Here is a 13,640-nt window from a genome sequence, read left to right as displayed (position 1 = left end):
GTACAGGCAGTGCAGTTAAAGCGTGTATTTGGATTGTTCTAAAGTGGAGTTGAAGGAGCTGGCAAATCTTCACTGACAGCATTAATAGATCTGTGGTTCTGATAATGAGTGCTTACAAACTCTATTCCTAGGTAGACAGCTGCATTGAAGTATCCAACCTGCACACCCAATTACATGCTGCTTATCTACCAATTTTTTTATCTGGTCTGAAGAGAAAAATATTGGGTCTTTTGGTGGGTTTTTTGGGGGTTTTTTGGGTTTTTCTGTCTTTTTTTTTTTTTTTACAGATATACCAATAAATTGTATCAAGGTCAAAATGTTGAGATTCCTCCTTTTTTTTCCCCTCTCCCTATCTTACTTGTCACGCCATCAACCCCACACCAGTAAAAAAATATTGATTTGAAACACAAGTAAAATCTCATGTCTTTATCTTTCACTGGTTTTCAGTGCTTAGATGTTTTGCATCCCTGCCATTGCTTGAAATTGTCAAAAGACACCTTTCAAGTCAAAAGTAATTCTGTAGTGCCTTGTGATTTATCTTCTTAGTGTCCTGTATTTAGATGAAAAACAAAAAAGGAAATACAGGTTTATGCAACATTCCACTTTGGATCAATCTACTCTGGAAGAGCAATGTAGATTTAGACACAAAAAAAAAAAAAAAAAAACCACAAAAACCAAAACAATGTGTTAGTGTAATTTTGAAATATTTGAGTATATTGGTTCAGCAGCACTCTCGGTTAACTTGAAGGGAGTACTTTTCAGAGACAACAGAGGGAAGATATTATTTAGCATCCTGCTCTTGTCTGGGTAATTGTGAAGTGCACAGAGTATTCCTCTTAAAAAAACCCAGTGCATATTCTGCAGAAATCTTGTTTGGAGCCTGATGTCAGGCAAAGGCAGCAACTTGGACACGCCTGTCTAGACAACATGTAACTCATCAAGCATCTCAATTAAATATGATGTCTTAGAGTTGTGGCACAAGAGTTCTCAAGGGATTTATTTATTTTATTGAGCGTGACTGCAAGATCTGATAAATAAGCATTTCTGTGACAAGTCCTTGAGAAATGTGGCTGGCGATAACAGTTTGGTAAAACTGTACCCAGCATTTTTTTCAATATTCCTGTGTACCCAATCCAGACTGAAATGCTCTTACAGATGTACGCAGAAAAAGACATGTGAATAAAGCAAAATGCATACTTTTTCCAAACAAAAGAGCAATAGAAATTTCTAACCACTTTCATAATCACTGTCTTTGTAAGCCATGAATGGTGATTTTGAAATTTTGCATATTGATTGCTGATTTCAGCCAGTCCCATGTATTAGTAACTAAAGATTCATGTGTGTTGTGCATGAGAGCTGAACTAGAAAGTTCTGTGGCTAAATAAATTACCAGTTTGTTTGCAATCTGTTTAAAACCAGTGTTCCCCAGGGAAGCCATGCTGATGCAGTTTGTCCTGTGTTGCTCAGGTTCTCTGATGATCTGGGTATATGCTCACCAGCACACAGCTGGACTGAACAGCATGACTTTGGCAAAGACTGTTGCTGAGTGAGGGCTGTGTGGGACACCTTTAAAAGCTTCAGAATAAGCTTTATCCCTACAGGTAAAATGCTACTGCATTAATTAACCCATGCTCCTGCCTGTATCAACTTTGTATTGATCATACATGTTCCTACAACTGATTGCTCTGCAATTTTGGCTCCAAACTCTGATGGATCCCTGAAACACAATATCTACAGCTCAGGAACTGCAACTCATACCAGTGAGCACAGAGGCAGCTTCCTGCACTGTCCTATGGAAAGCCCTGATAAACTACAAACCTACAAACTATACCTGCTCATAGCAACTTAATGCTTCAGATCTGTAACACTTTCCATACCAATTTATGTTTGCCATTTTCCCTCCTCATGGGGCCTCAGGGCTCTTGGTTGAGTCTTGGTTGCTGTTTTCCTTGCATGTCTTCCAATAGAGAATTGCCAAAGAACAGGAAATAAGGATGACATGCATCTCCTGGCATTTGAATATACAGTGGAGGAACACAAAGGCTACAGAGAGTTTAAAGTTACTCTAATACTTAGATGAAAAAAAAAAAAAAAGAGGGTGAGTAATACTAAATTGAGCTTATACATTTAGGGGATGGAAAAAGTTGCCCAAGTGTGGCTGTAAGTAGGTCAAAGTACATATGCTCAGAAACACAGTTTGTCATACTCCACACAGGAAGTGGATCTTTAAAAGACTAAAATACTAAATCTTTAAAAGCTAACTTGACAAAAATGTAGTTATTTATGGTATTATCTGGAGCCATAAGCCCCCAAGAATGGAGCTGGTAACAGATGTGGTGTCATAACCACTAAGGCTCTGTAGTCTAGTCCTGGCAGATAGGTTTTCATGTTTACAAAAAGTCATTTTTACAGTTTCAGTTTCACGAACCCTTCAGTCATTTATACATATCTAAAAATGAGAAAATAAACTCTAAAACCTGTGTCATAATTACATCAAAATAAAAGTTCTGCTAGACATTTTTCGGGCATTGTATTGAAATCATTCTTTTTATTTTCTTTTAGTGGAGAGGGTGCTACACAGAGCAGTTAATAAAGATGCATTTTCAGCATGTCGTTTCTCAGACTTCTGCTCCAGCAAATCAGGAACAAAACTGCATAATAAATATTTCCCTGCTGTAATTGGGTTTTGAGTGACTGGTGATTTGGCTTTTTTCCTTTCTTAAGTAAGGCATTGCAGAGATTTTTGCTCTTTTGAAGCTTGTCTCATATGACAAGACAGTCCAAAGGGTTTTATAAGCCTGCTGTAATGACCCCTAAATAGGCTGACAGTTTTATAGCAGTCCCCAAGAGGGAAGCTTCCTTTCAAAAGCAGCTGAATATCATGGAAAAGGCAGTGACTCCACATTGACTTTCCACTAAGCTGCAAAGACTAAATGGCTTTTTGGATTAACAGTTTTATGGCGTCCTTCTCTTACAGAATGTCTGTCAGCATGTGTGACTCTCCATTATAGGTGCTGTAAGGGGCTCAGAAAAGTGCAGTTTAAAACCTGTGAACTTAAATTGTTACAGAGCTGCATAAAGCCTTGTGTCTGCATGGCGGGGGAGAGATGTGAGATAAATCTTTTATTTCCTCCCAGCTGATGACTGCATTTAATGTTTACTATAACGGCCTCTGGATGTAAATCTGTGAGATTCTGGGGAAAGTGACTTCCATAATTGTCCTGTTGAAAACCTGTGTGTGAGGACTACTGCACACACAGACAATAGGCTTTCAGCACTCTGCAGAGTACTCATGTAGCCTGTTCTTGGAGAATATAGTGTGAGAGGACATTTTTAATATCAAAGCACTCAGATACAGAATCTCCTCTTCCATTAGTTTAGCTTCCTCTCATTCATTAGTAATTATATTACCTGTTCAAAATGGATTTTGCTAGGGTTTTTGTCATCAACAGGGATATTCACAAGTCGGTGGCTGATGTCAACTATGCCCATATTGCTATATATATATGTATATTTCCTTAGTTTGTCCCATATCAGACATTAAAAAAAAAAAGAAAAAGAAAACCCAGCAGATTGCAGCTCTGTCACTATGAAAGCAGCAAGTCACTGAAAAAGCACTTCTCTAAATTGCATGTTTCCTCAGTAGATTAGTACAGAACAAAGACTTTTGTTAAGAAATTGAACAGCAGAGAGTTTATCCTTGATGCAAAGTGCTTATGAAATTGGTAATTCTGAGCACCTTAGAGCAATCAAGCTTCCTAAGCAGCAGCCCCTATATATATCCTCTGTAAGACTATGTTGTAATCCACATGTACCTTACCACTGAAATTAGAGCTCTCATGTTTTGAGAGGCCAGTTCAAGTTAAGTATTCCTCAGGGTTCTTTGATTATCAGATCCTATAAACCTGTAAATCATAGCATTGCTATGTTATGATTGTATTTACAGTATTCTATTAGAATGAGCTATGTGGCAGCAGCATGCATAGTGTCTCTATCCCCATTTCCCCTGGCCTTAATCTTCCCACTAGGACCCCATCTCAGGATAGGTGATCCTCTCTTGTATTGTCGCATCTCATGTGCTAATGGCTATTATAATAGGAATATTCTCCGTGTGTCCTTGCCACCTGCCCATGTCTCAGTCAGTGTCTGCCTAAAGAAAATGTGAATAAATGAGGAAAATCAGTTGCAGCACCATACACACATGCTTCTCCTGCTCAGGTAATGCAGAGTGTGATCATGCATCTCTCTTGCCCCTTCTCAGGGCCCAAAAGCGTGCTGTTAAGAAGAGGCTTTCCATCACTCTGCAATGCAGAGCTAGCTCAAGTCCTATCCAAGCTGTCACCTCTGTTCTCCCTCTTGGGCTGCTTTTAGCTGGTGGGGATTAATAGTGCTCAGAAATCTAAAAGCAATTTTCTAACAAAAGTCTGAAACAATTCAGAAGTCACTTTTGGCTGTATTTTACTGATGTGATAGGCAGAGATACCGTAAGAGAGTAGCCAGCATTACATGTGATTGGGTAAAAGTACAAATAGTTTTGAGGAAGCTGTTTTGGCTGTATGTGTGCAGGGGCCCATGGTTGTTGTTTCATTTAAATAGAAAGGGTGTTTTGGTTCTGCAAAATGGATTGCCAGAACTGCTTTATTCCTTAGGAACTAATTGTAATTGCTGGCTTATTTCCTTTATTTAAATATCCAAAGAAGTATTGATATCTTTGCCTTTTTTGTTGAAAAGAAGTCTGTTTTAAAATATAGAACTGCATATTTTCTTCTTTCAGTGTTTTCATTTTAGTCTACAAATGCATCTTATCGAAAACTCAATTCTCTGATTAATTTCATAGGCGATTAATGTAGAAATGTTTGTATTCAGAAGACTCTGAAATTAGTAATTGATGATAAATCTCCTTGGAACTAATTTTTTGGGGGCAAATATTAGCAGAAATTTCATTTAATTTAAAAATAAACCTAGTCTGTGAGTTTGGCAATATTTGAGCAATTTGTTAATGTATTTTGTTAAAAATCAGATACCAGACCTTCAATTCACAGGGATAAAATTAAGTATCTATAAAGTCTACCACCATATCCTTGAGGGCTTCAGAGTTTTACATTATGTTGTCTTCTCAGATGAAGCTGTAAATTCAATTTGAATAAAGTAGCATATTTAAAGGGACAACAGTTATCAAATTAAATGCAGTCTTCCTGTCTTCTATTGTATCTGGCAATAACTCATGACACTTGATAAGGAAGATCTGATGATGAGGATCATTGGATGGGACGATTGATTGATTGATTGATTGATTGATCAATCGGTTGATTTTTCATTGATAATGTCACAAAGAATGTTCCAGTATTGGGGGAAGGCAGCTAGAACAATCTGCTGAAATGTAATGACCATCTGGTTAGCTCATCCATGACAATTTGCCTTGTGGATGTCTTTCTTTCCTTTCTCTGGAAAGCAAGACTTTTTCTACAACATACTATTGTGCAACAGCAGAGCTCTTTTCTGGTTGCTTTTCCTCTGGTTGAAGTTATTAGTTTTCTTTAATTACAGCCTTACACAGAGAGAGCTTGAGAGATGGCAGAACTTCTTGTTCAGTAATGTCTGTGGCTTGGGTCAAATTGAATCCACTATTTAAAAACAAAATATTCATGCAGTTGGATTCAACAGCAATTCTTACTCCTAAATCTTGTTTGATAATATCCTCTGTCCCCTAGAGATTTATATTACTTTTCAATATCTGTTAAAGAAAAATGTGTCAGGAAAGAATTAAATCTAAAAAGTCACATGTTTACTTGTGTGATTCTATCATCATGGAATCATGGTGTCCTCATTGTGTCTTGGTCTGAAAAGACAGGTGTCTGCTAAGGAAGGCAGGAGCCTCCTTTGAAATGGAAAATGTAAACCCTCTCACTGCAAATGGTTATAATTTTGAAATTAAGCAGCTCTCAGGCAAAGATATGGGAGTAGGAACAACAGTTCTTTATTAGGGAAGAAAATAGAAATAAAATAAACAATGCAATAATACAAAACAACACTGACAGTGTCAAAATACGACCTGACACCCTTTGGGTCAGGGTGTTGGTAGCAGTCCAATTGAAATGGTGGCTGCCGTCCTCCTGGAGTGACAGATGTGGTTCTGTTGGAGCAGGGATCCTGTAGAAAGGTGTAGCTTTCCTTGGAAGGTTCAATGGTGGTACAAATGGGCCTGGTCTTCCTTTGAGAATCCAGTGGGAAAAGGCTACTGGGGTGTTCCAAATCTCAGATTATATCCAGGTAGGAATGCTTGGCTCCTCCCACTGGGTGCAGCATTTCACAATGGATGATGTAATTTTTATCAGTCATGCACTGAGACTCGGTGGCCCATTAACAGAAGATATTTCCTGGAGGGATGTGTCATGAAAGAGATAAAGAAAACTGCCCAATTAACACAAGATAACCACCCCACCTCTAACAGATGGGAATAGAATACATGCCCTCACCCACATCTTGCAACTCAGGAACATTGAGAGGAAGCTTTATTGTTTCATGACAGTTTTGGTACTATTTTCATGCCTATTTTTGGCCAGAATCCCAGCTAATAATTTGAAGAAATGTCAGAGGCATAATGTAGTTGTTACTTTTAAATATCACATATAGTTACTTTATGTTATCTTGACTGTGAAAGATCACATCACACATTGGAATCCTTAATCTGTTAAGCAACAGTAGTTACTGATGAAATGAGTACGTGACATTTAGACTGTATTTGGGATTATCTGAATATCTAATGTATGGAATGGATGTTAAGTCTTTGAATTTGACAAATTGACAAACTGAACACCAAGTATTTAAAGAAGGCTTAATCTTCTGTGCTGAGCTTTTATGAGTAGTGCATGTATTCAGCTTTCCTGAAAAATTCAGTTGTATTTGGAGAAGTATGGGAATATATTCAAAGTGTCATCACTTGTGAAAGTGTCATCACTTAGCTTGTGAAAGCTAAGAAATTAATTTCTACAATCAACAATAAGATGGCAACTCAGCATCAAGTATTGCCTGAGGTTAAAAATAACTCATTTCCCCAAAAGAAAAGTGTTATGAGAAATGTTCTAATAAATATTCCCTTTATAGTCACAAAGGTTGCCAATACTAATCCTCATAGCTGGTGCAAAGAATATCTGGGAAAATCCATTGCTTTAATGCTGTACTGTTCCGTAGAAGAGAGCTGCTATGTACTTCATATATAAACAGAATTTCGACAGAATTGGACATTTAGAGATCCAGTGGGAGATAATGCTCATATCCCCCAAATACCTGAAAAAGAAAAAATAAAGCTTTCTGAAGTAGTAAAGGGTATGTTCTCTGCTTTTTTTGCTTTCCTTTCAGTAACATGCTTCTATGTCACTAATAGCTGCTGAGAAGTTTGTTCCTCATCATAATTGTATCTTTATAGAATTCTAATTATCAGTAAAACTCTAAATCTGTTTCATATAACTATTAAAATTATTTTCTTCATTGAGTATGCAAATTCAGTAAAATTTTTTACACATTTTTCCATCTTCTTATATAGTACCTACTGGTAGGGAATGGAATGTACTATGAAGCAGGTACAATCAGCCAAAGAATATAAACAGGTCTGACAGACTGAAAAGTTGTAGGTATCTAATGATACCAATAAAATCATATTTATTAAAGATTCCAAGAATTTCATTTCCATGGTAATGCAAATTAGGAACTATGAAAGCAGTGACTTGCAACAGAAGCTTGGATCCTAACCTTATTTGGAGCTCCCAAGCTGCTCACATCAACTTTAGTAGTTAGTTGTCTGTGCCTTTTTGTTTCAGATTGTAAAGTTACAGATGGGATTAAGAAAAACTCAGATGTGAGAAAGAAATAATTAATAATATATTCATAAAATACATCTGCATGAAGGCTATGAAGAGGAATTCTGCCTTCCTTCTATCATTCAAGTAGAAGCGAATTTGTTTCCTTCCAGAATAGATAAACAATCTAAGATTATTTAACTTGGATTAAAATACTAAATGAGACTTTTTGTACACAAAATTCGTTAGACATAAGCAATTCCTCACACAGTGCCAAAATCTTGAGCTGAAGGCTATAATTTAAGTGTTTGATTTACAATCTGTATGGTGAATATGCTTTAGGCATGGGTCAAGATACCATTTAAAACATTCTTATAGAGCTACCAACTAGGCTCAGTGCTAGAACCTTCTAATTGTGGAGTTGGGGGCTTAGATACTAGAAATTAACTGGGGTAGCTTTATTAGCTATAAAAAAATTTTGAAATGCAAAAAAACTGCACAGTTTTGACTATAGCTTAAATATTGCATTTTTATCGGAAACAAATTATAATTATTTGTAATTTGTCTCTGGATCTCTTTCTTTGAGATTTTGTATGCCTTAAGTGTGACCAATATTTACTAAGGAAATTTTTTCAGAGGGATAAATTGGACTGGGAATATATCTATATTTGTTTTCAAAACCTTTTAATTTACAGTACCTCAATTGTATACATGACAGCAATAACTGTTTCTGTCAACCATTAAAGGAGGAAAGAATTTGGTAAGGTGGCTGGCTTTTGTCATCTTCCTGACAGTACAGTTTTAATTATGTTTACTTGTGTGACTAACCTAGAGCTGGTGAATCTGTTGGAAGTTGTTTCAGAATTGTTACTGAGATTTACTGGACATATAAAGTACATCCTGGCATGCAAAGTACGGCAGAAGACAAAGAAATTGTCAAGGAGAAAATAACCTGATTATATCTGCAACAGCTAAAGTAAGATGCATCAGTAATGATGTTAATGTAGGGTCAAACCCAGCTGAAACGGGATTTATGGTCAATATATTTACTCTGGACATGAATGATAAATCATTAGAATATAAGTCCTTGCTACGTGTGTCTCCAGCTCAGGATCATGTCAGTAGGAATGGGTTGTGTATGATCTGGGGTTGTGGGGAGGGGATGTCAGGTCTGCATGGCAGCACAGCCTGATTTGAGGGTACTCCCATGTGGCTGACTGGATACAGGAGGTACAGCAGGAGGGGAAAGTCTTCATCACCAGGGGAATTCCAAATTCTAAATCCTCCTCTTCAATTTTCTATTGTACTTTTTATTTTCTGAGTTTATTTTCAAACTCTATCATCAAGGCTTTGGGGGCTTTTTACTTTGTCTTAGCAGGGGAGGAAGTGAGGAAGGAACTAAGAAATACAAGCATGTACTAGTTTTATAGAATTACTTGTAGCTATTCAGCAGAAAGCTGGCAATGCTGTTGATTTAAATATTTTTGTGGTTGCAAAAGTTTATTTTGAGTAAAGGAAGACTGGGAACTGAGATGAGTTTCATTTCTTGCCTCACACCTTTTTTCCTTTTTTCCTTCTTTTCTTCTTTTCTTTTTTCTTTTTTTTTTTTTTTTTTTTGTCTTAGATAGGAAGGTAGAGACCTTCACAATAATTAACCTTAACAAAATTTTGCTATGATGGGAGCATGACAGCAACTATTCTATTTTTAAAAACCACAATTATTAGGAAATTTTTTTCCACAAATATGTATATATTTGTCTGTCTTGGAGGGGCAAATCTACAGTAAACCAGACTTTTGGAGATTTCAAATAACATAGTATTGTTAGCCTACAGCTGTTAGGAATGTTTTGGATGTTCTTAAATAGAATAGTCCAGTGACTTATGTTCAGAAATGTTAAAAACTACAATTTTTTTAAGGTGTTATCCATGAATAGTTCTCATGGCTTCATTAGAGTGTGGCCATTGTTACAGGAATTGTCCATTTTGCCTCAAAAGACATCAAACATTTTGCCATAGATTTCAGTGATGTGGTTATTACACAACATGTATGATTGGTACTTGGGATAGTAAACATTATAATCATAATATAAGATGATTGCATGAGGTAACTGCCTTGTCAACTGCTAGTGGTTAGGAGCAGAGCTATCTCTGCGACATATTTACAATTCTTACTCTTTTTCCTTCATTGCTGAGGTTCTTCAAGGAGCAACAGTATTTCAAGGATGGGTTTTATATAAAACTAAGGTGCATCTTCCATTATAATCTTGGGGTTTTTCTGTGTTTTTTCCCTATTTCAGGAGGATACAGATCATAATTATTATACATCAAGGACGTATGGCCCCTATGATTCTACCAGCCGGGATTTGTGGGTCAATATAGACCAAATGGAGAAGGACAAAGTAAAGATTCATGGGATCCTTTCCAATACCCATCGTCAAGCAGCAGTAAGTTATCTTATCATTTTCTTTTCAACTAACATGGATATTTTTCCCCAGGGATCCACACAGCAGTATTACTAGGTACCATGAGTACTGTTCATAGAGCTGTGTCTTTGAACTCTAGTTAAGCTGTGGAAGTCTTTACACTATTGTTATCAAAGGATTCCTTGAACTTTTGAACCTTCTGTAACAGTCCTTCAGAGATGCCTTTAAACATACGTTTAAAATCTTCCTCTGTCCCTAAGAATCACAAACTATCAAAAGGTAAAACCACTTGTGTTGCTGAAATCAGAGGGAATTTTACTGTTGAGTTGAATAGTAAAAGAGCTGTGTTGAGGATGAAGTTGATGAAGTTTTAAGTCTCTCATGGAATGTATGTGGTATGTTTGCACTTCTGTTTTATATGAGGGTTCATTCTTATATTTCCATTTGGCACAACTGATAAAGCTCATGAGAATGTCATATAGTAACAGAAATTATGTTTTTAGGTTATCAGCAAATAAATTTTAGGTTATCAGCAAATATATAAATTGGAGTGTAAATAACAATCATATTTAACTTATTGTAGTCATGATGCTGGTAAGGTGGGTATGAAAATAATGGGCTTACATGCCTAGAAATGGAGTTAAATACTGTATGATTCAGAGATTGTATTCTTGGTTCTCACCTGTGGCTAGAAGCTGCATACATAGAAGAGCCAATATTAGCAAAAATTGAATACAGAAAATTTTAGCTCAGAACTATGTTTGAAGACACTCTTGTTTCATCCATTCAGCAACTTAGCTCCAAAAAAAAGTCCTTGGGTTTTGCCAGTTTAAAACAAAATCTAGTGAATGCCTTACTTAAAAGTTGTACAGTTTTTAAAGATGCAGATATTTTTAACAGTTTTAAAGCTGAAAGCACAAGTTTAATTCATCTTTTCCTTACTTAATCTGTTTTTTCCCTGGCACAAGTCAGGTGACTGCTCAGAGGAATGCAAGAGGCAGCAGAAAGAAATACTGTGGTATTTAAATCAGAATATAGAAAGCACAGTGAGGTGATAAATCCAGCACATGTAACTGACATAGAGTCCAATTCAAAAAATATATCCTTCATAGTTAAAAGAGTGTAGGCAGTCAGGGATAATGCAAATGCAGAGGGTTCAGACAGTTATAGATCCTTGGGGTAGACTTAATAAAACAGTGTATCAGCTATTTTCTTAAGACAATTTGATTCTAATGAGGAAAAAAAGACCCTCAAGGGTACCTTGAGGTAGTGAGAACCTCTGTTGTCTGTCTTGTCTACTTTATGTGGGATCCTGGTGCCCTACATTGAGGGAAAGAATGGAAATATGCTGAAAGAAAAGCTAATAAATAAATTTAACATTTTAACCCATGTTTAATGATTAGTAAAGATGACACCCTTCCATGTCTCTGTTGCACCGTTGTTTCCAATTGGATCCTGAGATTATGCAGCAAAAATGTCCATCTCAAGGGGAACATTTTGTTGAAGTTATTAAACTAGAGGCTAGAACAAGGCTATATTTTTGGTCTCTGTGGGGGTCCATGTAGAGGACCATTCAGCATGGCAAATGGAAACTTGAGGGCTTCAACTGTTTCTCCCCAAAACAAGTGGTTTAAGACCTTTCTTCTGAATGTCAGGTGCCCTCTCTGCCTTTCTTCCAGCTCCAGCAGACAAAGCTCTGGTCCATGTTTAGCACACTAATATCCATCTCTTTTCATGCTTACCCAAATGTCTTGGACTATGAACTTGAGTGGCTGCAGCCATTTCTACATAGAGTTTTAAAGACCCTTTTTTCAGGTCTGTTTTATGTCCCCCCAAAGGATTAAAAACTATCAGAGAGTCATCCTGTAAGGTTTTATTCCTTATTTATGCATCTATAATTGATTTTTTGTATGTGTGTGTCCAAGTAAACAACATCCACATGTACTACACAACAAAGGTGTTTAACAGAGAGATGTGATTTTTATAACTGTACAGCTGCAGAGTCATATATTTTGAGATCATACATACCTCAGCAGCAATCTCTTACCTTCTCTCCCATAAACTTTGCCATTACTCTTTTTAAAAGGCCATTTTGCACATCTTGCACTCAATGATTTACATGATATTTTCTAAACATTATTCTCCAATTTGACAATAGAACCAGGAGTTAAATTATCACATGCTAAATATTAAGGAATTAATTTACAATGTCAGGGATTCTTTGAATGCTGACAATTTTACACTCAATTTGTGTGTTTTCCTTCATTTGGAAGTAAATAATCCTGAGAGTTCCCAGAAGCTGTCAGTTTGTTTTGCTTCTACAAGAAAAGTCATAAGGACTGGAGAGAATCCTGGAGGGAATCCATTTGATGGTTTGATTTTATAAACAGCATAGTAATTTTTTGTGGAAAGTAGCAAACATATACTAATGGAACAATTCTAACACTACAGGATTTATAACACTAGTAGTAAAGGTGTTTTTTCAATATATTGCCACCATCTTCTTAACCATATAATAAAATTTTAGAGGTGGCTTTGATATTCAGTGGGTTTAAATTAGATATCTAAGAGTTGATTAGTCAAACACTGAACTAGCATACAGGATATGTCATACTTGGGAACTCAACTCCCTTTGCTCCCAGTCCATTCTATCATTTATGCATGGAGAGAACATTTTTATTTCAGTGAATTGAAAATTCTGATATTCTTTCTTAAAAATGAGGTATGCTTTCTAGCATTGAAATAAAAGCAAAATTTTAGTGACTGTTAGAATATTTTGTTTCAAAATAATACTTAAATCATGTTGGTTGTTACAGTATTATGCTAAAAATTTGGCTATGTTAAACATTTTTACATTGTCAGAATTTAAGGTATCACATTTTGACTTATTTCAGTGAGAGATCTTTATCGGGCTTGAGTGGAAATGGGATCAAGTTTTTGTTGCAAACACATTTATACTAATGTTTATATTATAGCCATTTAGAAGACAGATTAGGGGGCACAGTTTTTCATTTGAAGTAGTTCAATGGTTACTGTGATTCAAAGTGAATAGGTAAAATGGAGGGTGGCATATAAAGGAAAGAGAGAATCTTTGGTCAGACTATTGGTAATTTCAACAGAGTTCTTCAAATTATGTTTGGTAGAGCAAGGACATAATTTAAATGGAGTGCATTCATAGATGTAGCATACACTTCAGCAGTGAAAGCTGTAGAGCATGGTAAAAGAATATTTGTGTGAGTTAATTCATGTGCTGTCTTTTGCATATGCCGTTTTTGATTAGAAATGTTCAGTTGTACATCCATATTTATGTATATACAGAAAAGGTCATTAGAACCTACTCAGTCCAATTAACACATTGCAAATGGATTTTGCATTCTAATTAAAAACAAACAAAAAATGTGCTAATAAATCCTGTCATAAT

General features: G+C 36.1%; 1 protein-coding gene across 1 annotated transcript in view; it reads left to right on the top strand.

The window, feature by feature from the left end:
* PLXDC2 (plexin domain containing 2) overlaps nucleotides 1-13,640 on the top strand; it is a 257,288-nt gene that overhangs the window by 126,028 nt on the left and 117,620 nt on the right. Inside the window, exon 3 of the mRNA XM_071428845.1 lies at nucleotides 10,094-10,240. Coding sequence (XP_071284946.1) covers nucleotides 10,094-10,240 — 147 coding nt within the window. The remainder of the gene's footprint in view (nucleotides 1-10,093; nucleotides 10,241-13,640) is intronic.

Source organism: Agelaius tricolor, unplaced genomic scaffold (genome assembly GCF_023055355.1).
Source record: "Agelaius tricolor isolate 1412-34295 unplaced genomic scaffold, bAgeTri1.0.p SCAF_6, whole genome shotgun sequence".
Classification (NCBI taxonomy): Eukaryota; Metazoa; Chordata; class Aves; order Passeriformes; family Icteridae; genus Agelaius; species Agelaius tricolor.
Note: the sequence above shows the minus strand (reverse complement) of the source record. Positions and strands in the feature narration are given on the sequence as shown.